The sequence below is a fragment of the Tympanuchus pallidicinctus genome, unplaced genomic scaffold (assembly GCF_026119805.1).
Source record: "Tympanuchus pallidicinctus isolate F22 unplaced genomic scaffold, pur_lepc_1.0 scaffold19, whole genome shotgun sequence".
NCBI lineage: Eukaryota > Metazoa > Chordata > Aves > Galliformes > Phasianidae > Tympanuchus > Tympanuchus pallidicinctus.
Window position 1 is genome coordinate 3,269,901 of NW_026294710.1, and position 22,689 is coordinate 3,292,589.

Consider the following 22,689-nt stretch of genomic DNA (forward strand, 5'->3'; position numbering starts at 1 on the left):
CAACATCATCCTTGGCCTTTTTTTATGTGTTCTTAGAAGACATATGGCATTTACTAATCATTGCAAATGCATTTCTTCATGAATTTTTTGTTAGTAAATTGAAGTTTATGCACCGTGGCGGATCAAATGGATACAGTTACATCAAATCTACTGTACCGTACACTGACTCGCATGGCAGTTTTAGATGAATGCATTTTGAGAGAAGACAGCTCTCTGAAATGCACAGCTGTTTGCACTTGTATTTAATTGTCCATCGGTTACTTTGGAGCATTAGCACAAACACATAATATGTTTCAACTGCACTATCACCCAAGGTTTTGTCCACAAAGGGGAGTAGAAAAAAGACGTGATGATGAGACATGGCAAAGCGTTGGCTCCTCTGACCCAGTGTACCTGCCCCTCTTAGCACTACTAGTACTGCAATGGGAGTACTTGGAAGAGGAGTTGATAAAATATGTTTTTCTCACTCTGAATTCCCACCCTATCTCAGCCTGGCCCAAATCCCTCTCTGCAGCTTAGCCTTCCTCATTAACCTGTGAAGGAACCTCTTTCTGAGCACTGTGGCAACTCTAGGGAATGGATTACCCCCACCAGCTGGCTTGGAAAGTCTCACTCACAGCCTGGTCTCCCCAGTGCCTCTTTGATCTGGGGGCCAAGGGAGAAATGGGCTCTGACACATCTGGCTGCGTGGTGCACCGACTTAAAGCCTTCTGTGCGTTCAGTTCTGCATCAGAATTTTAATAACCTAGTTCAAAGTGAGTTCAAATCCTCAGTTCAGCCAGCTCTGACAACACTAACAGCACTACCTGGAAGCATAATATTAATTCACAAAATGTTGGAGGTAATTCTCTTACCCCCTCACTGTGCTTGTCAGCTTTATTCTGCCGCACAGCTCGATGTCTAGGCAACCATAACGATCCTTTGCATTTGCTGGGAGAAAGCATGCACTTCAGAACGTCTCAAGCTCAATTTCTGTTGCAGATGAGAGTGTGCCTCCAGAAGACATCGAGCAGGTGGCAAGTTATGTCCTGCAGATAAACCTTCCCCTGACTCCAAGAAAACTAACAAGCATGCTTGGTAAAATCAGAAGCATTATGGCCCACTGTGAGAGCTACAAACTGAACGCAAATAAGAGAAACAGGAAAAGGGAAGTGGCTCAGACACTGCTGGTGGAGGCATGGGCTGCCGAGTGAGTAAGCTGTTCCCTTAACAATGTGCAAACTCCAGCTGAGATTGCACTATGGGCAGTAGCACAGTCCCTACCCCAGACACTGAGTGTCTAGGAACTCTGGAGGGAAAGCTCAGATTTCAGACTGCTGTTTTCCAGCAGTGAGCAGCCACAGTGGCCTAGGCTGTAGGATCTGACGTACTACAAGATGTGGTAGCTGCCACCAGCTCCTGGTCTTGCTGGCTGAACACAAAAGACCAAGGGAGCTAGCTGCTTCCATGTGGGACCTGGGGCAGCATCGTATCTCGTTCCACAAGAGATTTAAACATGGGTGAGCAAGAACCAGCCAAAACTGAGGAAGAAGAAAGTATGTTCACCTCATAAATGAGCATTCCTTGCCAGCACTGCTCTGCCAGGCAGCTCGCAGCATCCATCCTCTCCTTCAGCACAGCAGTTGGTGCTCTCCCACACACAAGGCCACTACCAGTGTTTTGCTTTTATGAACCACACTTTTAGGTTGTTGTCGACTTGAGGGAACATTTCTGCATGTGAGCACGGGTGCATTTGAAATGTGTTTGCTCTGCTCTCAACAGCACAATACTACATGCACTTTCTATTTTTCCATTTTAGCAAAGCAGCTAAAGCTCTTCCCCCTGTGGACAAAATTAATGACGAACTAAAAAATGTTGTGAGCTCCCAAGGACGCTCCAAAAATACCCTCATGAAGTTAAATGAAGAGATACAAGGAATCAAAGCACAAATCTCACAGGTATCTTGCTGTAAAGCTTTTAATGTATGATTGAGCTTATCCCAGTTTTTCCTTAATGTAACTGTAAATTAAAATCAAAATATGTCTCAGATACAATACAAATTCCATAACATGCAAGGGGCTCCTCTTGTCTGTCAGTTGCTATTCATCTCCTTCATTACCAAGCTCTGCAGGTGGGATGGACAAGGCACGAGAAACCACAACCTCCAACTGTTCTTTTCCAGGCTGGGAACCAAATGAACAAGACAAGCAATGAACTCAATGACTTTTCAGCAAAACAGTCCAATTTGGAAGATGAAATTACCACACTGCAGATGAAAATGCTGATGAACAAAAATCAAGCTACAAATGTGAGAGCAGGGGCAGAAGCAACATACAAGCGAGCTCAGAAAATTGATAATGTAAGCCTTTCTGTCTCACATGAAAGGAAAAAACATTCCTTCTATGTTTGATACTGTTATTGATTCAGAAGTGTAATTGTGTTAGCCCGTTTTCCTCAAAACTCTTTTAAGTTTTCCTTATGCCACGCCATGTATAATTCCCTAGGTTATGTATAATTTCTGTTTTATTTTAAAGTTTCTAACAGCCAGCACTTCAATTTGCTTGAATGAAAGAAAACATACACATTTCACTGGCTACTCCATGACATTTTTCCTTGCACTGTGTATAAGACTCAGAGTCACCATGGGCACCAGCAAACACAACAGAGCAAATCACAAAACCAGATATTAAAATATGTGAGCGATGGAAGCACTCTGTCCACTCGTCTCGTGCTGTTCACCATTAGAGAAAAACCTGGTGGGAGTTCTGTGGAGGCTGGGGTTGGCTGGGTGCTTTTCAATAGTTCCAGTTTCTTGAGAATGCTCTGAGGCAGCTGGAAATTTGCTAAAACGCTGTGTGAAGAGAACCAGACACCCACGGCTCCAAAGGCAGAGCATGACTGAGCATCCAGGTTGTAAGAAACCGATGTAGAAATCTAACCTGCAGCCTCCTAGGCACCCCAAATCAGCGCAAAATGGAAGTAGCCAGTAAATATTCCAGTGAAAAAATGTTTTTAAAAAATATTATAGGTAATGCATTACATGTGAATCAAGCCTCATAGCAAAAATGAAATATATAGAAAAGCCCTATCAAAAGAAATAAAAACAGCATACGTAAGTTCTAAAAATCTTTAACTGTTTTTTTCTTTACATCTTCATCCTCACTGACACTCCAGATTCCTCCGTGGGCAGTTTGTTTCATCAATTTATACTTGGCTTTGCAGAGCACTCTTCAGTGTGCACTTATGATGGATTGTTTTAAGGTTTAAAAGATTGAAAGATTTTAAGCTTGGTTCAAACAGATGGTTTTTCTACACTTTTTTTTTTTTTTTTTTAAATACCCTTTGGTATGCCAGGTTAATTATAAGATGCTCCTAAACTAAGTAATGGGGTTTCGTTACAGGAATTCACTGACATTAAAAGGAAGTACACCATTCTTCAAGACAAGCTGAAAGCAAAAGGATCTCCAAAAGTAACTCTAGAGAAAGTGAAGCAGCTGAAGGAAGAAGCAGAAAAACTGGCTGAAGAGACTGAAAAAAAAATTAGAAGAATAACAGGTGATGTTCTCCTTTCTATAGCAAGCAGAAGAAATTGTGGAAATTAAACTGGAAGCCTTTCCCACTGATGTTAGCAGGCCAGGTTCACCTGAAATTGGGTTTAAAATAGTTAAACTAGTGAAAATCACTGCTTGAACGTTTACTAACAGTTTCCCAGTAGTTGAATTGGTTGGAGTAGTGGGGTTTTTTTTGTTGTTTTGTATTGTTTTTTGACATATGTTGGTTGCAATAAGCAGAGGTCAAGAAGTGTCCATAGTGAGACCTGCAGTGATTTGATTCAGGCAGAGTAAAAGCAGGACGTGCAAAATCTGTGCAGCCTGTTTCAGGTTCTCAGAGACGGGCTTTAAAACTGTAGCTGCAGATTGTAGCCAGGAGCTTTGATTTGGGTATTTGGACTTTTCATCTTTCCTCTGCACTCTGCCTTTTCTTACACTACCTGGATGACAACTTGTGTTACCAAGAGATGCAGGTAGATGTTTTTCCATCAAAAGAGAAGGTGCACATCCACATGCAGGGAGGCTGCAGGGCAAACTTCCACTACAGCTCACATAATTGCACTCAGAGGAGCTAATTCTGCATGTAGTGAAGGTCTGGGCACCCCCACTGGGAATTCTTGGGCATAGGATGCTGTTCAGTATCCAAAACTGCCATGTAATGTCAGCAGAACTGAAGCAGAAATTGCATCCTGGAGCAAATCTTTCAAGACAGGAGCCAAATAAATATTTTGAGCAGGCATTTTGAAAAGAAGTATTGAGAGAATTTCAGTCTTTCCAAATGCCCATGCTTTGGGAACAGGCAGCAAATAGGGTGCCATTATTTTCTCACTGGCTTATCTTCACAGGTACTAGGAAAATACTTCTGTAAATGAAGAAGACCTAAGCCCATTACATTCAAATTTTCTAGGCTTTACACACATTAGTAGCTGCAGTGCCCCTCTGAATGTTTTCAATTAAACCAGCTGCTTTAAGAGCTCTATGTCCTGCTCCATCATAGCTGACAGACAAAAGCATATGCTGAGAAATGAACTGTTTTAAAGCTGTCATGTTTTTCTCACTGTCTAGAAGCCAGGTTTTTCCCCCCAGTTGCATATATAACATTCTCCATTTGAAATGGGCTTATTGCCTCCAAAACTGCTGGAAAAAGGAACACTGTTAATCCCTGGATTTTGCTTACACAACACATAAGTGCATTGCTGCATGTGACTTTACTCTTGCAGATTTGGAGAAGAAGCTTCAGGACCTGAATCAAACCAAGCAAGACAAGGCGGAGCAACTCAGACAATTAGAGGAACAAGTGATAGCCATTAAAAATGAAATCACAGAGCAGGAAAGCAAGTACTCCACGTGCAAAAGCTAAGGGCTGGGCAGGTAAAGTGCAACAGAGGCCTCTGTGTATACCACCTCATGAGCACAGGGTGGCTGTCCTCCGTATGTAAGTCTGAAGGTGTGTACAGAATTTTGGTGTGGGGCATAATGTAACTTTCTCTTGGTTTTTAGTCTGAGTTTATATGGAATATGAACAACTTTTAATAAACTTTTAATGGAACACCCAACTAAGTAATCAGGATACAATCCTGAGGGGAACTCAAAATTCACAGCTGTCCACAGCCTGTGACTTCTCATTGCAAGGGCTGGAAATCATAGAATCATTAAGTTGGAAAAGACCACTAAGATCATCCAGTCCAGCCATTGACCCACTCCCACTGTGCCCACTAACCCATGTCCCACAGCGCCACGTCTCCATGTTTCTTGAGTGCCTCCAGGGACAGTGACTCCACCACTTCTCTGGGCAGCCTGTGCCAATGTATTACCAGGGAAAAGCGGAGCCGGTGTCCCTGGAGGCGTAAAGAAACATTTAGATGTTGTATTTAGTAGGGAGATATTGGTGGTAGGTGGACAGTTGGACTGGATGATCTTGGAAGTCTTTTCCATCCCTGGTGATTCTATGATGTTAAGATGCGTGGACTAAGAAGGTTGAAAAAGGACGATTTGTAAGAGATCACCAGACAGCTGCCTCAGAGATGGCTCCCAGCACTCTCAGTTATGTTGCTGAACCCTCCAAGTGCCTGGGGCTGCCTGCAGACCAGGGCACAGCCTTGCTGAGACAGAGCAGGGGGCCACCTGACCCTCGGGGGAATCCAGAACCGCACCGGACCACCAGGAGAGGTGGGTAACAGGCAGCAAAGCCCCCAGTGCCCGCTGGATGGCAGTGCACAGATGTTTAACACAGAAATCGACTCTGAAATCACAGCAGCACTTTTTTTGTGTGTTTCTAAGGGGTGGCCCACGTTTTTCATTAACACGCTCTCCAGCTTGAGAACGGCACCAGCATTTCAGCCCAAGCCGTGGAGCTGAAGGCTGCACACTCTGAAGAAGTTTCTCAGCAATTCCCCTACACGTGGTGCTTTACAGCAGCCAGGTTTTGCACAGCAGCTCCTTGCAGCCATACAAAACACAGGATTCATCCTAAGTTTTAGTTTAGAATTTGTTTCTAATATTAGACAGGAGTTAGATAAAGGCTACAGAAAGGGTGTAGTGTTAGAAAGGCCAAAGAGAGCAAGGCCTCTGCTTCAAAATCTCACCCTTGGTACTCCTGGAGCTGAGCAGAGCATCTCCAGCTTTCCCACAATAAAAATGGCCATGCCCACCTGCACTGCCCCACAGGAAGCACGCACTCATAGTGGGCTGTGTGTGTGCTGTGAGGAGCCGGGCACCGCCTCCATCAGTCCTGAGGCAGCCCGGTGCCAGCAGCGCACGTACAACAGGCCTCACGTGAGAGCCTGCCTTGCGTCTGCCCAAGGAGATGTAACTGCAGTTATTGGAGTTAAAAGCATCTGTACCTGGTGGGGGGGCTTGGATAGGAACAGCTGGCACAGAGATCTCAGTGTTGTTCCTGTGACTCTGACCAGCTGCACAGCAGGCAGAGTGCTACATGCATTGCAGCTCCTGCTGTACAACTGTAACTTTGATGTGACCTGGCAAAGGCACATGCAGGCTGGGTGCACAGAATTTGCACAGAATTTGCATTTTACCTTTTCCTGAATTTTAAAAAAAATCACCTGTGAGAGGCAATAAAGCAAGCCTGGAGATGAGATGGATCCATGGGAGGAAACTTTTTAAAGTGTTTTTGTGAAGTCAGTCTGCATGCACATGCTTGATCTGGATCAAACCCACTAGTTACAGTCCTCCCAGCCCCACTTCTCTTTCTTGTGGAAACAAACAACATTTAATCAAAACCATGTGAAATCAAACAGATATTCAATCAAACAGGATCTTGTCAGATGTTTCTGGGCATTCAACCACAGCCGTGCTACAACAGGCGGTGAATTGGGCCTCCTTGAGGTCAGAGACATCCCTGAGCCAGGCACACATGCAGCTCCGTGGGCACACACAGTCTGGGTTAGATCCAGAGAGGGCAACAGTTCAGCAGGACCATGAAAAAGAGAAAAAAAGGAGAAGAAAAACCTCAATAAAAATTAGAAAAATATGCCACACAAAAGAATCCAGTGGAAACACTGTTATTGCACACAGACAGGAGGGACACCGCAGAGCACCTTCTGCCCCTTACTGCTGGAGCTCACCGACTAGCAGAGTAATGCATTTTCTAAGTAGGACAAATGCAGTTGTTGTATTGAAACAGAAGCAAAGCCACGCTGTGATTTGCATGACAGGACTGTGAAATTCTATGAGTTCCGTGAATTCAAAGACCACATTGCGAAAGAGGTTTAGAATAACAATACCTCAATACCTGCCCTACCAGCAAAGAATGGTTTAATTTCCTGGGCATTTTTAATGAAACACAGCCATGAGCCCTCCGGTAGTGAGCCCTGGGTTATGTTCCAGACCTGGTGTTTAACCTTTAGGGCAGGCCACTTCGTATCTCTTTGTTTCTGCTTATCCATCTGTAAAACGAGAGCGAGCATATTTACCTACCCGGCAGGGTTTTGTGGGACGCAGCCCGCCGCACGTTTTCATTCAGTGACTGCAAACAGTGAGGGCAAAGTGTTCTTGAGGGACACCGGTACCTGGCAGAAATTTACGTACCGCCTGTGAGTGCACAGCACACCGCGTGTGCAGAACTCAGGACCCGTCTCAGCACACCGAGCCCACGGGATCCTCCATTTCCAGCCTCACTCGCAGCAGGAGGACAACGCTGCAGCTTCAGCCTGCCAGCAGAGCTCCCGCTGCACTAGCAAATCGGTCTGCTCTCCTCAAACCGTCCCTCCACCACCATCCCGGTGCTGTGTGTCTGGAGCTGGGGAGAGGCAGCCGGCGGCCTCTCCTCGTGCTTCGTGGCCACCGAGCACTGCACGATATTAGCTGTCCCATGGGCGGCCAGCACCTTGCCCGGCCTCGGACGGCGGGCAGCGCGCAGGTCGGTCTCCAAGCCCATTCCCACACCGTTTCTTCGCCGATAACATCTCTGGCGGGCGTCGCCCCGTCGGGTACGCTCATCCCCACACCGCAGCACGCGACGCACCGCTCCTCCGCCGCCTCCTCCCCGGCCATACCGCTGCGGCGGGGCCCCTCGTTGGGAGGGGCCGTCCTGGGCCCGCCCCGCCGTCGGGCCGGGAGCGCCGTGCAGCCGGGCCCGGCCCGGCCCCGCGGGGGTGGCGGGGCGGAGGGGGAGGGCAGGGGGCTCCCGGCGGCGCGGAGCCGCTCCCCGAGAGCCGCGTGGAGCAGCAGCGCCTGCGTGCAGCGGCGGCTCTGAGGCTGTCGGCGGCGCGGAGCTTCCGGAGCGGGGGTCTCGTCCCGTCCCATCCAGACCCGTCCCGTCCCGCCGCTCGCCATGGGGCGCCTCCCGCTCTACCTCTGCTGCTGCCTCGGTAGCTCTCGCCCGGCCCCGCTCCCTCCTATTCGCGTCCCCGCCGCCGTCGGGGCGCGGGGAGCCCCGGTCCGGCGCGGGGGGGACTGAGCTGGGCTCCTTCTGACGGCGGTGCCCCATTCTCTCTCTTCTCTCCCGCAGCGCTCCGGGTCGCGGTGGCTCAGGAGCCCGAGTACAGCTACGGCTGCGCCGAGGGCAGCTGCTACCCCGCCACCGGCGACCTCCTCATCGGCCGCGCCGCCCGCCTCTCCGCCTCCTCGACGTGCGGCCTCCGCCAGCCAGAGCCCTACTGCATCGTCAGCCACCTCCAGGTGAGCGGCGCCGTGCAGAGCCCATTGGGGGGCAGCGGGACCGGGGAGCCCCGCGCCGTCGGAGCCTGTTGCGAGGCGGCCCCGTGCCGTGAGACGAGTCGGTGAGACGGAACGGGCCGCCGTGAGTTCCGTCAGTGCTTTTCCTTTATTTCAGCCTTGCACGCAGCCGTCTAGACAGCTTCCTGATTGCAAGTGGTCTGTAGTGCTCGGCCGCTGCGCCCGTAACATAATTATATTTGTATGGGCTGCGACGGACGGGACGCGAGTGGGGCTGTCGGGTTGATCTGTGGGAAACACAAAGACCGTTGCTGCTTAAGCTTAAAAGCTCTGCGTTCAGCGGAGATGGAGGATAGGAATGGAATTTCGATAATCGGCAGCTCGGTTATACGGAAAGTAAGGAGATAGCCCCGGGGCAGGGCTGCTGCAGACACAATGGGGGCAGATTCTGCCACTCTGAAGGAGCACCGCTCCCTCCCGTGCCCGCAGTTACCCAACCTCACCCCGCCGGGTGACGCCGGGCTCAGCGTTGGGATCAGAGTCCCAGGGCATCAGCAAAAAACCCTGCTGCGGCCGAGTAACAAACTCGCTTTATTGGCTTTTGCCATCCCCAAAGTGCTGAGGTGCCGAGGTGCTGTTTATATCCAGAAACACCACTTCGGGAGTTGAGATGTGCCCGCCTTGCTGATGCCAGGCCCACTCCAGTGTCTGTCTGGTGTGTCTGTGCCTACTTCTAAGCACTGCCAGGCTGTGGGTGCAGGAGCATCCCCTCGTTGCCCTGGGACCAAGCAAGACTAGTTGCTATGGGATGTGTGGCTTTGCAGCTGCTCAGGGACAGGGATGAAGTCGGTGAGATGGAAAGTTGGCTTGGCACAGACCTGGTGCCCTGGTGTGGTGAGAAGTGCTTGTCCAGCTTCCCAAGTGGTACATACCACGCTTGCACCCACTGGGTTTTTTTTGTAGACAGTGCAAGCTGGGTTTGTGGGCACAGCTTGAGATTGCAGTCTGAGGTGAAGTGCTGGTAGAAGCCTGAAAAGTTGGATTCAGAGAGGGGACACTGGTTGCTGAATGCCAGTGGGCTCTCTGCATGCACTGGATATGACTCCAGATGTGAAGAACTCACATCCCCAAGTGAGCTCTTAAGAGCCACGGCTATTTCACACATACAGCTTTGTGTGCACGTTTCAGTTCAGGGATTTCTGGAGATGCTGCCTCTGGTTGGGAGCTCTTCTGCCTGCTGGCAGGGATTTCCTGAGCTTTGCAGCTTAGATAGAAAGCATACCACCCATAAAAGTACAGTTTATGGAATTCCTGGCATATTTTCCATTTGGCGTTTTGCATCAATTTCTAAAGGTAAATACACTTATCAATTAATTGAGAAACAAAGCACCACACCTTCAATGCCTCCCAAAGGCAAAATGCATGGAATGTAGTATGAATGAAAAATACTCTTATCTGCAGGAAGCAACTATTGCCCGTGGATAAAATCGGTAATGCTGGTTATCTTGTTGTTTCAGGAGGACAAAAAATGTTTCATATGCGATTCTGAGGACCCCTTCCATGACACTCTCAATCCCGACAGCCATCGCATTGAGAACGTGGTCACCACATTCGCTCCAAATCGTCTGAAGCTTTGGTGGCAATCGGAAAATGGTACGTGGTGCGGCTGGGAGCTGGGTCTCAGGCGCTCTCCCTTTGTCTGCGGTACCTCCGTGTTCGCTGTTAGCTCAGGGCTGGTAATTACTGCTGAGGAAGGGATCACGCTGTTAGCTGAGAGCTGAGTAAAACGCTGCTTTTGTGTGTCCTGGAGTGGCTGCATATCCGTAACAAAACCCCGTGAGCCCTCCAGGAGTGTTGGAAAGAGCTCTCCCGCCCTAGCGAGAATCCTTTCCTAAAAAGAGAAGTTTCCCAGAGCGGCTCCAGGCCCGTCTCGTGTCTGGGCAGGAGAGCAGAGCAGCCTTCCAGCAGTGCAGATCCAGGGCAGCGCTGCCAAGGAAGGGCTTCACTGCGGGGCTTCCCCGCACTGCCGGGACTGCAGGCTGCTGTCCTGCTGCCACGAGCCTGGGTTCCTGCTCCCGTGTGCCAAAGGCTTACACTAATACCAGAAATGAGCCAGCAAGCTAAAAAATTCAACAAGTTGCATGTTCGTTTGGTGGCCTTTATTTTATTTTTTGCCCTTCCTCTGCCCTTCTGGCTTTTATGGTTCTGCTTTTGGCATGCTTTTCTATAGAAAGCAAGGCATCTAGATTTTCATCCTGCCCTAAAGCCAGATGTACAGGATGGGATTTCTGCAGACGTGCTGGCAGGAGCTATCTGACTCTGTTAAAATAACATGGTAATATTTGTAACATTTCTGCTGTTCAGTAGAGAAAATTTTTCCCTAAGTCCTTTTTAACTGTATTTGACCATATAGCTCAGACTACCGAGCCACTTGTCCTACTGGTTCTCTTCTAGCATTCCAAATAATTCATGTTTTTTGCAAAGGCTTGGCAGCATCCACACAGAAAAGTTCTTAGCTCATAAGGTCATGAAAATGTGCTTCAACAACGAAAAACAAATGATTCTTTCTGTCCAATTCATGTTTTTCCCCATTCAGGCATGCAACAGAAGAGTGCACTGCTGTACACTGCACGTCAAGTCACAACTGGTTGAACATTTAAGCACTTTGTTGGTTTATTCTTTTCATTTTTTATCCTTCCTCCTCTCTGTAGATCTCGCTTGATTTTTTAAAATATTTCTGACTGCAGTGTGGTTGGTACCTGGCTGTTTTGGGAAGTCTTTTATATGACAATATAATATTTGCAACTTGTTGTTTCTGTACAGAGTCCTTGACCATAGGTAGTCACACTGCACCACTTGAAAAACATTTTGCTTGTTATGATTTCCAAGCCCTTGTGATTGCAAAGCAGGGCTGGGGTGGCTGGTTTGGGAGTACGTAAAAAAAGATACCATAAAGAAACAATTCTGTGCCCAGATGGACAAGAGAGTTCAGAGAGAGAAAAAAGGTGGGAAGCACTCCCCATGAGATGAGATGCTAGATGTCAGCACTGCAGAGGCTCACAGCTGGCGTGCCGCTCTGCGGCTGCAATGTGTGCAGACAGCCTGGGGCTGGGCTTGTGGTGTCCTCACTCCTGCCAGTCTCTGAGCACTGAGCTATAGGTTGGCTGGGTTCTGCAGCTACTACTGTCCCGCACCTGGTGCTGTTAGATACATTATGGTCTGAAGTAAAGGCAGTGCAGGCTCATGCTTTGGGTACAGCGTGTTTTTGCAGGCGATGCACAATAATCCCATGCATAATGCAGTCTTCAGCAGGTCCATAATGTCTCCTTGTAACTCATTAATGCACTATATCCATTTTTGATGTTAGAGTCAAGTGGCAAAGAAGAGAATCCCAGTGTCACCAGAGCACAGAGTCTTGGTGATGTATTGATGCAGAGGCTGCCAAGTGTCCTTCCTTGCTGCACAGTCCCTTTTCTCTGCTCTTGCAGGTCTGGAGAATGTGACAATCCAGCTGAACCTGGAGGCTGAGTTTCATTTCACTCATCTCATCATGACCTTCAAGGTAAGGATGCTGCAGCCTTACCTGTGGTGTGAGCTCTGCACAAAGCCCCATGCGTCTCCTAAAGACAGGGACAAGAGAGTCATCACAGTCTTTTGGTGTTTGGGACATGGGCTCCGTGTGAGTTGGTTAGCCTGATTTTCAGATCTGTCAACCATTAACTAACTCCTGAAGTTGCTCAGCTATGACTGTGTGGCTTTTTTTGTGCTTGTTAAACATCAAGTGTGTGAGGCTGCAGAAGGAGTTATACAAAATCCAGGTTATTTGTCTCTATGGTGGTTGTGTGTACAGATATTAGCTAGATCATTTAGAAGTGAGGATTTTTCTTTAAAAAAAATTGGCTGTTATCAGCTTTCATTTGGCAAATGGGAAGGTCTTCAGGAAGAAGAAACATCTGTACACAGAGTGTCTTTGTTTCTCGCCAAACAGATGTCTTGGAATGGCAGATTATGTCCTGTACATCCTAAATCACAGGCAAGTGCTAGCAGCAGCCTTCAGCTCGGTTTAGGGGCTGCAGCTCCTGCAAGGCTAAATCCATGCTATCTACATGTAGACAAATCTCTTAATTTATGCGGAATTGTAGGGGTTGGAAGGAGATCTAGTCTGACCTCCCTGCTATAGCAGGTCCCCTATGGTAGGCTGCACAGAAAAGTGTCCATATGGGTTTTAATGATCTTCAAGGAAGGAGAATCCACAGTCTCTCTAGGCAGCTTGTTCAACTACCTCTGCTGGACTCTCTCTAGAACATCCCTGTCTTTCTTGCACTGAGTAGCCAGCCCAGAACTGGGCACAGCACTCCAGCTGTGGCCTCAGCAAGGCAGAGCAGGGGGGGAGGATCACCTCCCTTGACCTGCTTGCTGTGCTGCTTTTAACACACCCCAGGAAATCATTGGTCTTCTTGGCTGCAAGGGCACACTGCTGGCTCATGGCCAACCTGTTGTTCACCCAGGTCCTTTCCTGCAGGGATCGGCTTTCCAGGAGAGGCGGTTAGTTTTTCTTGTGAAATCTGCTTGTTTTTCTGACAAGTGGTGGCTCAGGTGGTCTCCTCTGGTCACACTGCATGTCCCTGGCAGTGAGGGTTCCCTGAGGAGCCCTGGCCTGGTGCTGGTGGTGCTGGGCTCACTGGGTCAGAAGGAAGACCAGGGGGAAAAACAATTTTAGTGGTGACTTGTTGTCTTTGTGTGGAAGGCTGTTGAGCTGCATTACCTCTGGTTGGCTTCATTTTCTGGTGGGTGAGATACCAGTTTGTAAGGAGGGTGATATTTTCAGCTAGGAACCAGAAAAAAAAATTGTTTCTAAACATGACTGAGATGTTTTTGTGCTTGGCTCCTTGATGGCTTTCTCTGAATCCATGCTGTTAATGATGCGACTTGTGGCTCTTCTTGATGCAAGTCAGGTATTCATATCTGCATTCTGAAATGCAATTGATTGAAACATTATTATCACAGGCCCATGAGGTCTCCCTGCAGAAGATGGGAGGAGGTATGGCAAGGCAGAAGACTGTGCTGCTTTTCACAAGCAGTGGAAAAAATCCCTTTGTCTCTGGAGCCCTGCTTTAATCTCTAGTTTTGAGATAGGATTTGAAATCTGAGAAACTTTAAGTTTGGGCACTTAACTGCTTGATCACTGAATGCAGTCTTTTCTAAAGATAGATGATCTTTGATTTGATGTGCGTTGCGCTGAAGATCTGCTTCTGAACAGAAAGTAGGATATCAGCAGTAAAGGGTGAAAGGGCAAATACTCTCTACAGAGAGAGGAGAGATGAAAATCCAGACGTGTTGATTCCTCACAGTTAGAAGTGTTCAATGTAAATGTGAGTAATAGCTAACAAAATACAACCTCCTTTGGTTTTCTCATTACTAGACATTCCGCCCCGCTGCAATGCTGATAGAAAGATCATCTGACTTTGGAAAAACATGGCAAGTATACAGGTATTTTGCATATGACTGTGAGAGCTCATTTCCTGGGATTTCAACTGGACCCATGAAGAAGGTGGATGATATCATCTGTGATTCCCGATACTCCGACATTGAGCCTTCAACTGAGGGAGAGGTCAGATGTTTTTTTTTCAAATGCTTGTTGCATAAACGTCTTCCACACAAATTCAGATTCCCTGAGCCTTCTTTTGTACTGTTTTTCCCCAGGTCATATATCGTGTTTTAGATCCTGCTTTCAGGATTGAAGATCCATACAGTCCAAGAATTCAAAGTATGTATGCACTTATCTTCTAGGCTCATTTGGAAGTATTTCTGTACTTATAGCAGCAATCCACAGTCAATGTCAAACATTAGCCCTCATGATAATTTTGAAGTCATAGGAATGCGTTCCTGGTGTGACTTCTTTTCCTGACTCAGTGATCTACTGGGAAATAGCTGTTGGTGTCATCAGCTCATGTGGTCAGTCTTACCACCTTTGTTGTAGTTGGTTCTTTCTGTATTGGTTGAGGAAAAGAGTTTAGATTAAAGATCCTTCTCTGCAAAATACATGCAATCACCAAGAGAAGCCTTGGAGTGTTATCCTGTAATCGTACAGTTTTCAGAAAGCAAAGCATCAGAACTAGAAATGGACTTTGATCATTTTGCGTTTTGAGATAAAATCAAGGGTGTTGTGATCTATATTTTAGAATTTAGAACATCTGAATCATGAACATCTGAATCATTTGAGTGACTGGCCTTAGTAAATCTGTGTAGCTGGTCCACACAGACATGACGATAAACCAAAAATGCCTGTAGCAGGTGTGTAGAGTCATTGCAAGCAAGGGAAGCGGAGATATGTGCAGACCTGTTGCTTAGTGTGGTCAAAGTTTAACCTCTTTTGGCATTTGGTTTGAGTAGGGAATGGTTGTGCTTGGCCTTAAAGTTGACCTCTAATTTCATTTTCCTTCTTAGCTTCAGTTCACATCCTTCTGTGCAAAGTTAACTGTAGCAGAAGAAAATACTGAAGTAGGAGAGCGTCTGCTAGTTGCTATATTGGTTGAATGTTTTAACCCAAATTTTTAAAAGAGAGAGAGGCTGCTTTCATCAGCTTATTAAATTTCCAGGGAAAGTTGGATGTATAAGAAAGAAAAATATATTTGTGTCTTATTTCCATCTTAGATTTTTATTCAAAAGACTCTTAAAGCTCAAAGTCAGCAGTTGCTTAATATTGATCCCCTCCCTTTCTCCTGCTGTCCACATCTTACACTTGGAACTCCAGAGTGTCTAGAGAGAACCGCTGTCTCATCTGGTGGGGACTGGTGTACGTGCCTTTAATATTTGTGCTCTTGCCTGTGTATGCCTATAGTAAAACAAGCTAGTATTTTTAATTAAGCTTAAACTGGCTTACACAGTATCAGCCTGCAGTAAATTAGTGTAATTTTTAGAAGTGGGGAATATGAAGTGATGTGATATGTAGCATGTAAGAGCTGAAATTAAACCTGATCTAATCTGCCCAAAGGAAGTGTGTTTGGGAAGTCACTGCTGGCTTCCTCCCATTCAGTACAGTATCTGGTAAATAACTCCAAAACATGTTTTTCTGGTGTCCCCTGCAGACCTGTTGAAGATCACAAATCTAAGAGTCAAGTTCACCAAGCTGCACACGCTGGGAGATAACCTCCTGGATTCGAGGATGGAGATCAGGGAGAAGTACTATTATGCCATTTACGACATGGTGGTGCGCGGGAACTGCTTCTGCTACGGCCACGCCAGTGAGTGCGCGCCGGTAGAGGGCTTCAACGAAGAAGTGGAAGGAATGGTGAATATTCCCACTTTTCTCCACATAGCTATTCCTGATCGTGGGTTTCAATTGCAATATGGAAACAGTGAGGTGAAAATGTGATAGGAGAAATTTGAGTTCCTCTCCACTCTTCCCTTACCAACAAGAAAACCATTGAAGTCATTCTTTAACAGCAAAGCTATTATCTGTCCTTACTGACATTAATCAAGCACAGAGAGCTTAGATTCAGTGAAATGTTTTAGCATTCATTTTCTAATTATGTTAAAGAACTGATGGAATTAAAAGGCAGGAAGGTAGAAAGGGAATGTAAGGAGCAGGAGATAAGTGTGTGCTGACATCCTTGCCCTAAAATTGAAGGAAAGAGTGGCCTTAGGGAAAGAAAGTTTCATGAATCAAACAAGATCTGCATTTGTATCAGTCCTTATCAGCTGAGAAGCAATTTGCATAGTTGCAGCCCTGATTAATTAACAGCAAGCTCTGCAGGAAAATTCTGATGCCTGCCTTGTGTGCCGTTGTGTGAGTGTCCCATCCTTTCTTGGTTCTGGGTTTCCCCATGATTTTTGTCTAATGAGCAATAATAGCAGGAGTGTTAATGAGTGAGTTATTAACTAGATGAAAATGTGGAGGCATAGGGGAAAGCTGTGTGCTTGCCTCAGGGGCTGCAGGATATGGGTATTCTCCATTGCTCCTTGTTCTCTGCCAGGGTCTCCACCTGACAGCAGCCCTTTGCCTTAGAATTGTGGCTCCAGTGCTGGTAGTTCCCATCACCAAAGGCAGTGGCTGTCACACCAACACTGTCTGCTCAGTGCTTGTGTGTTGATGACAAAGCCTTGGCCTGATGGATGAGACCCATCCAAAATGTGGTTATCTTTCCTTTGAGAAGGTATGGCAGCAGTGGGCTAGAGCTGACATGCTGATATGACTTGATGCATGTTAATATTTAATTAACAGCTAATAAATAGCTAATTACTAGCTCTAAGAGGCTTCTGTGACTATTTAGGTGGAACTGTGCTCCCCTTGTTTGTGCCTAAAAGCATTTATTCATGCATGAGTTCCAGTAAGTCTAGGACAGGTTTGTTATGAGGGCATTCTTAATGTAAGCAGGCAAGAGATACTTCTGTGGCCCTTCATTTCCACTTACCTGCATTATATGCTTTATAGTGCAAAGACTCCAGAAGAATTTCCACTAGTTGTATTTTGAGTGAATTGGAGAAGCCTGTTTTTTTTCTCCACCCTCCCTGAATTGATTATTAAATCAACTGTTTCTTCAATTTTATATATATATATATATGTTTTTATTTTAATGACAGGTCCACGGGCACTGCATGTGCAGGCATAATACCAAGGGCTTGAATTGTGAGCAGTGTTTGGATTTCTACCACGACTTACCTTGGCGACCTGCCGAAGGCCGCAATAGTAACGCATGCAAAAGTGAGTTTGGGTCAAATGCAAATCTAAAGCCTGGTGTTGCTCGCTTGTAGCGTTATGCATTGTTGTGTGAGCGACGTGTGGAATCTGTGACGGTGTGTAAAGTTCTGCATGTTCTTCAGTTGACTCGCCTCCTCTGAGGCTACTCTCGATGTTCATCTTTGTCACAGAGTGTAATTGCAATGGCCACTCTGCACAGTGCCACTTCGACATGGCCGTGTACATGGCGACAGGGAACACCAGCGGGGGGGTGTGCGACGACTGCCAGCACAACACGGTGGGGCGCAACTGCGAGCAGTGCAAGCCCTTCTACTTCCAGCACCCAGAGAGAGACCTGCGGGACCCCGACGTCTGCGAGCGTAAGGATGGCCCTGTGCCTGGTGGGATGGATGAGGGGCCTGGGTTGTGGTCCTCAGGGCTTGCTGTCGGAGATTTGGGATTTATCATAGCTGCTGCTCTCTTCCCCCCCCTCCCTTCATCGCAAAGATCTGGAGAGGAGCTTGGAGGTTAGCTTGGAGGAGTTGAGTGAGCCTAGCTTTGTTTTGTTTTCTTCAAGAATCTGCAAATGTATTTGGTGGTTTCATGCTCAACTTGTGTCATCTCTACTCCTTGTGATAACTGTACTCTATGCAGCAGCTGAGTTTATGTTACTCAGTGTGAGACTTGGCCTTTTCTGTTGTAGCAGTCAACAAAATGTGTGCAATGCTTCCTTCTTAGCTTGTAATTGTGACCCAGCTGGCTCCCAAAATGGTGGCATATGTGATCGCTACACAGACTTCTCTACGGGCCTCATTGCTGGCCAGTGCCGCTGTAAATTATTCGTCGAAGGGGAACGTTGTGATCTCTGCAAAGAAGGTTTCTATGGACTCAGTGCCGATGACCCAGCGGGCTGTCAATGTGAGTAAAAACATATGTTCCTTTATGTGGGATCAAAAGCTCTTTGAGGTGCTGCTAGCCCTGGGAGAGGGTAGTTTTGTGGGGTTGTTTTTCTTCTCCTTTGTTTCATGTTTTGCTAAAGAAAAAAAACATTCTTGTAGATCTGCTGCAGCTTGGAGTCCACTCTCTTCTGAAACTCATCTCCCCAGCTGGTCCTGGGGAATACATGCAGTGGAAGTAGCGGAATTGTATTTCTTTTTAAGTCTCTAAGCCAGAGGAGTTTTACTGGGATGGGTGGTAGGCAAAGTGTGCAATTAATCTCTGACCTGGGAAATTAGGGGAAGCTTTAATATAAATATTTAAATTGGATACTGTAGCTGAAATCCTGTGTTTTGACCTGCCTGTTTCTATTTCCCAATCCAGCTTGTGCATGTAATCCTCTGGGTACCCATCCTGGAGGCAATCCTTGTGATTCAGAGACAGGAAACTGCTATTGTAAGCGCCTGGTGACAGGAAAGCAATGCAATCTGTGCCTGGTAAGTAGATTACTGTAAGAATAATGATGAGACACTGGTGTGAGGGATGCTAGCAGGCAGGCGTCTGGCATGTGGGCTGGTGTCGGGAGCCGTGAAGCTATGTTACAGGGATGGAGTTGTGTGCTGGGGGTGAGTTGAGGCAGGTGAGAGCATGTGGAAATTAATTCCTGTTACTTCATTGTGTTCAAGGAGTGAGATGTTAGGATAACTGTTGTGGTTCCTCTGCGATAATGTGGGTCTGGGGCAGTTCTGCCTGAGCCCTTGTTGGGGTGAAAGGTAAAATGGACTGAGAAGCAAAAGATGAGATTTTCTATACTGGCCATTTCTTAGACAGGGATTAATTGCTACACATACATTTCCATACAATGTTTGTGTGCACTGGAGTGTTATAGAAACACGCTGTCTAATAAAGGGATATGTTTGTATAAACACTGACAGGCTCTCTTATCTGACAATAAACTATGGAAAAGCTAAACAAGGCTGTCTGTCTGCCTTTCTGCTGAGCAAGCCGTGGAGGAACAGCCCTACAAAGACATAGCCCAGCACAAAGCCCTGCTGGCCCTTATGCTACTCTCTGCTTGGGTGCAGTGAGCTGGGCTGCAGTTCTGAAGCCCTTTGTGGGTCAGTAGCCTGCACCCAAACTGGTTTAAATGATGCGGTAGGAGTGAAGTAAAGGGGATTGAGTCCTTTGGAAGTTATTTTTTAAAGTTTGGTGGAAAAGGATTTTATTTCTCAAGCCTCTGGGCCACTTGGAAGACTGGAGGAGAGCAGATGGAGAAGTTTTGTTGATGGTTGTGGCTTTTCAAGGGGCCAACCAGGAGTGGCTCACATTGTGCGCTGCAGAACGTGGCTGTGGGCTGGATGTGATTACATCAGTGATATCTCGTCCTGCAGCCTGAGCACTGGGGCCTGAGCAATGACATGGATGGATGTCGACCCTGTGACTGCGACCAGGGAGGAGCACTGCATAACAAGTGAGTTCCACCCCCAGTTCTCTCTTTTAATCACTCACCCCAGCGAGGTTTGCCCCATTTGCAATCACAACACCTTCATATTTTCTAGAGGGCAGTGCTTGGGATCATCTTTCTGCTCCTGTGTGCAGAAAGTGGCAGATCTTGATTGCTGCAGGGGGTGGTAGAGGCATCTGTGCTGAGCTGGCTCTTGGTCTGGCCTGCATGTTGGCCCTTTAGCCAGTCTGTCTGTCCATCAGCACCGGAGAAGCATGCCAGCAGTACAGCATGCCAGCAGTACAGTACTGCTGCACTGCTCCTGCAGCATTGCATGGGGCAAGTAGGTCTGCACATGTCCATTGGGGAAGTGGGGGTTGTTCAGAAACTTGGGTTTTGGAGATGCATCCATTAGTAAGAGTATGGGAAGCCCTGGCTTATATACCTGTGAGTGCATGGATTTCAGGTTAACCAGACCAGTACTCTCATCAGAGCAGCTTTCCCTGCATTGGGTGCATGGCTTTTCTACAGTGACATACTTCTGTGCTCTCTTTTATCTTTCCTTCCCTCCACAAACCCTTTGAAATAGTTTGCTTTTGTCTGAAACCACAGCAGTTTCCCAAGGGGGTGGATTGATGCCACTCTGCTGAGCTTTTTTCCCTCTGCTGCCTGCAGCACCTGGGCAACCACACCTTGCCCCAAACTCCTTTCCACACAAAGCACAGAGGTTGCAGCTTGGGCATGGGAGTTATTAACATCCCCAGAGGGGAAACTTTCTTGCTCCCCTTCTGGAGCACTTTGGCATCTGAAAGCAAACACTGTTGAAATGTATGTCCATAGTTTCAAAACTGATTTCAGGTATAAACTACTTTCAGTCTTAAAAAAGCCTGGAGATTTTCCGTGGAAGCACAGAAGGTTTTGATTTCAAAAAGGTTTCTATATTAAATTGAAATGTAAGGAAAGGAACATTTTTATTGGACCAAGAAACTTTCCTATGAAAAAGTATGACCAGACCCCATCAAAAATAAAGAACCCCCAAGTTCTTCATAATGCAGAGCAGACACTGGGAGCAGTGAAACTACAAAAGGTCATTTTGAAATAAAGCTATACAGAGAAAATGTCTTGTTACAAAGGGAATGGACAGACCTTCTCCATCCCTCCAGCAGTGTCTCAGTCTGTCCCATATCTTTGTGTCCACTCAAATCTGAATAAGCTGTGTGTGGTTCTGCCCTGAGCAGAGCTGCCTATGGGCAGCCTTTTGGGATGTGCTTTGCTAAGTACAAGAGCAGCTCAGCATCCCAGGCATGCAGAGTCGTGCATGTTCTTGCTCTGCCCAAGCCCAGATGAGCAGATAGCTGCATGCATGGCCTGCGAGCCTGGAGTTGAAGGACAGACTTGCCTTTTGGCTGTGTTTGGCTTTGTAAGCAAGCAAAGCAAAGCACTCCCAGAACCGCTGTGTGGCCCCAGGGATCTGTAACATTCAATCCTCTCAATATCTAAACAGAGGAAACCACATGCAAGCTGTCTGTTGGAAATGGTCCTGGCCTGTTCTCACTCCTCGCCTGTACTCAGGAGCACAGCTGGAGTGAACCATGGCTGTGCCTGGGACCAGGCTGATGTTCTGTCAGTGCAGATGAGCCAGCTCAATCTGTCTTAGCCAAGCTGTGCTGTGCATTCACCGCTTTTCTGTTTTAGCTGCTCAAGTGAATCTGGTCAATGTGAGTGCCGGCCCCACATGTTTGGACGTCAGTGCAACCAAGTGGAGCCTGGATATTACTTCATCTCGCTTGACCACTACATCTACGAGGCTGAGGAAGCCAACCTGGGTCCTGTGAGTAGCAGCTGGAGTGTGCTGGTCTGTGGGAAAGCTCTGTTTCGCAATTTGGGTGTTGGAAAGAGGCTGTTTTATAATGTCAGTGTTGCGCAAAGACACTGTGGAGTTGTGCCAGATGGAGCACTGCCTGCTCCTCCTTGTTTAGTCGTATCAATAAATTATGTAGTGTTTTAGGCAGGAAACTCCCATTTTCCTTTTTTGATCTGTTTCTTTGATCATGACTATATAGTTCATTTTCTGTCTGCACCCTTTTTACCCACTGCATATGCACCCACCTCTCTTTGCCCTCTTACCTCGAGTGTGGTGGAATACCAATGCTGGATTTTCCTCTCGGTGTCACTGACACCTGGAGGGAGCAGCATACACATTCAAGCACTTTGCTGTGTGATTTAGAGTTCCTGTACATTAGAGAGATTTTTTTAATTAATGACTAAATAAGTGGTTAATTGTGCAAAACATTGATTTGTAAGTGATGTTATGTCCAGTTTGTTTTAGTCACTCATGAGGTACATCAGGCTCTCTGGCTCCTTCCAATTCCTGAGCACACAGCCTTGCTTTTAATTCATTTACAGAGGCCAGATGATTACATTGATTACTTTTGCCTCCAGCAAGGACAAGGGACTTCTCCTCCTGAGATAATGAGTGCTCTGAGGCACCAGATCCTAGTCTGCCTGGGGCACTGTTTCCTAATTTATTTGTTTCAGGCAGAATGTCAGGTTTCAAGCCAGGGCAGAGCATTTTGCCTGCTAGATATCTGTGCTAGATAGCATCAAGCACAACTTGGCCAGCAGCAGGGTGTGCTTGCTGGCACGTGTTTGGGTGCATTTGTCTTTCCAGCTGGAGGGGCGGTGCTGGAGGTCCCAGGTATTTGGAGCAAGGAGCTCAGCCTGAAGAGCTGCCTCACCAAGCTGGGAAGTGAGCTGTTGCTTGGCTTTGCAAACCTGCAGAACAAACCATTTTAAACAGTGCTGATATTGGGCAAATAAAACTTTGTTATTAATCTGCTGGCAGAATAAGATCTGAATGCTCAGGTACGGCCCCAGCACAAGATGAAACAAAATGGCATGGAGTTCTAGGGGTTTTCAGGCAGTCACAAGTCCCTGTGCACAATCGCTGCACACTCTCACTT

The 22,689-nt window shown here is 47.0% G+C and overlaps 2 protein-coding genes and 1 long non-coding RNA gene across 3 annotated transcripts in view; 2 read left to right on the forward strand and 1 right to left on the reverse strand.

Annotated features, from left to right (window-relative positions):
- The window catches only part of LAMB4 (laminin subunit beta 4), a 53,205-nt gene extending 48,119 nt beyond the window's left edge, over positions 1 to 5,086 (forward strand). The window contains exons 29-33 of the mRNA XM_052680788.1: positions 982 to 1,189; positions 1,799 to 1,937; positions 2,162 to 2,338; positions 3,381 to 3,534; positions 4,751 to 5,086. Coding sequence (XP_052536748.1) covers positions 982 to 1,189; positions 1,799 to 1,937; positions 2,162 to 2,338; positions 3,381 to 3,534; positions 4,751 to 4,890 — 818 coding nt within the window. The 3' untranslated portion in view covers positions 4,891 to 5,086. The remainder of the gene's footprint in view (positions 1 to 981; positions 1,190 to 1,798; positions 1,938 to 2,161; positions 2,339 to 3,380; positions 3,535 to 4,750) is intronic.
- Positions 5,087 to 6,769: 1,683 nt separating this feature from the next.
- LOC128079685 (uncharacterized) lies at positions 6,770 to 8,058 on the reverse strand. Its single transcript, XR_008206286.1, has 2 exons — positions 7,467 to 8,058; positions 6,770 to 6,928 (listed from the first exon to the last, which is right to left on the reverse strand). It is a non-coding gene; the product is annotated as an uncharacterized LOC128079685 (long non-coding RNA).
- A 115-nt stretch (positions 8,059 to 8,173) lies between these two features.
- Positions 8,174 to 22,689, forward strand: part of LAMB1 (laminin subunit beta 1) — a 40,407-nt gene continuing 25,891 nt past the window's right edge. Inside the window, exons 1-13 of the mRNA XM_052681111.1 lie at positions 8,174 to 8,359; positions 8,500 to 8,669; positions 10,184 to 10,319; positions 12,155 to 12,228; positions 14,089 to 14,277; positions 14,370 to 14,433; positions 15,755 to 15,957; positions 17,250 to 17,370; positions 17,538 to 17,726; positions 18,085 to 18,264; positions 18,667 to 18,779; positions 19,674 to 19,753; positions 21,422 to 21,557. Of these exons, the coding sequence (XP_052537071.1) occupies positions 8,323 to 8,359; positions 8,500 to 8,669; positions 10,184 to 10,319; positions 12,155 to 12,228; positions 14,089 to 14,277; positions 14,370 to 14,433; positions 15,755 to 15,957; positions 17,250 to 17,370; positions 17,538 to 17,726; positions 18,085 to 18,264; positions 18,667 to 18,779; positions 19,674 to 19,753; positions 21,422 to 21,557 (1,692 nt within the window). The 5' untranslated portion in view covers positions 8,174 to 8,322. The remainder of the gene's footprint in view (positions 8,360 to 8,499; positions 8,670 to 10,183; positions 10,320 to 12,154; positions 12,229 to 14,088; positions 14,278 to 14,369; positions 14,434 to 15,754; positions 15,958 to 17,249; positions 17,371 to 17,537; positions 17,727 to 18,084; positions 18,265 to 18,666; positions 18,780 to 19,673; positions 19,754 to 21,421; positions 21,558 to 22,689) is intronic.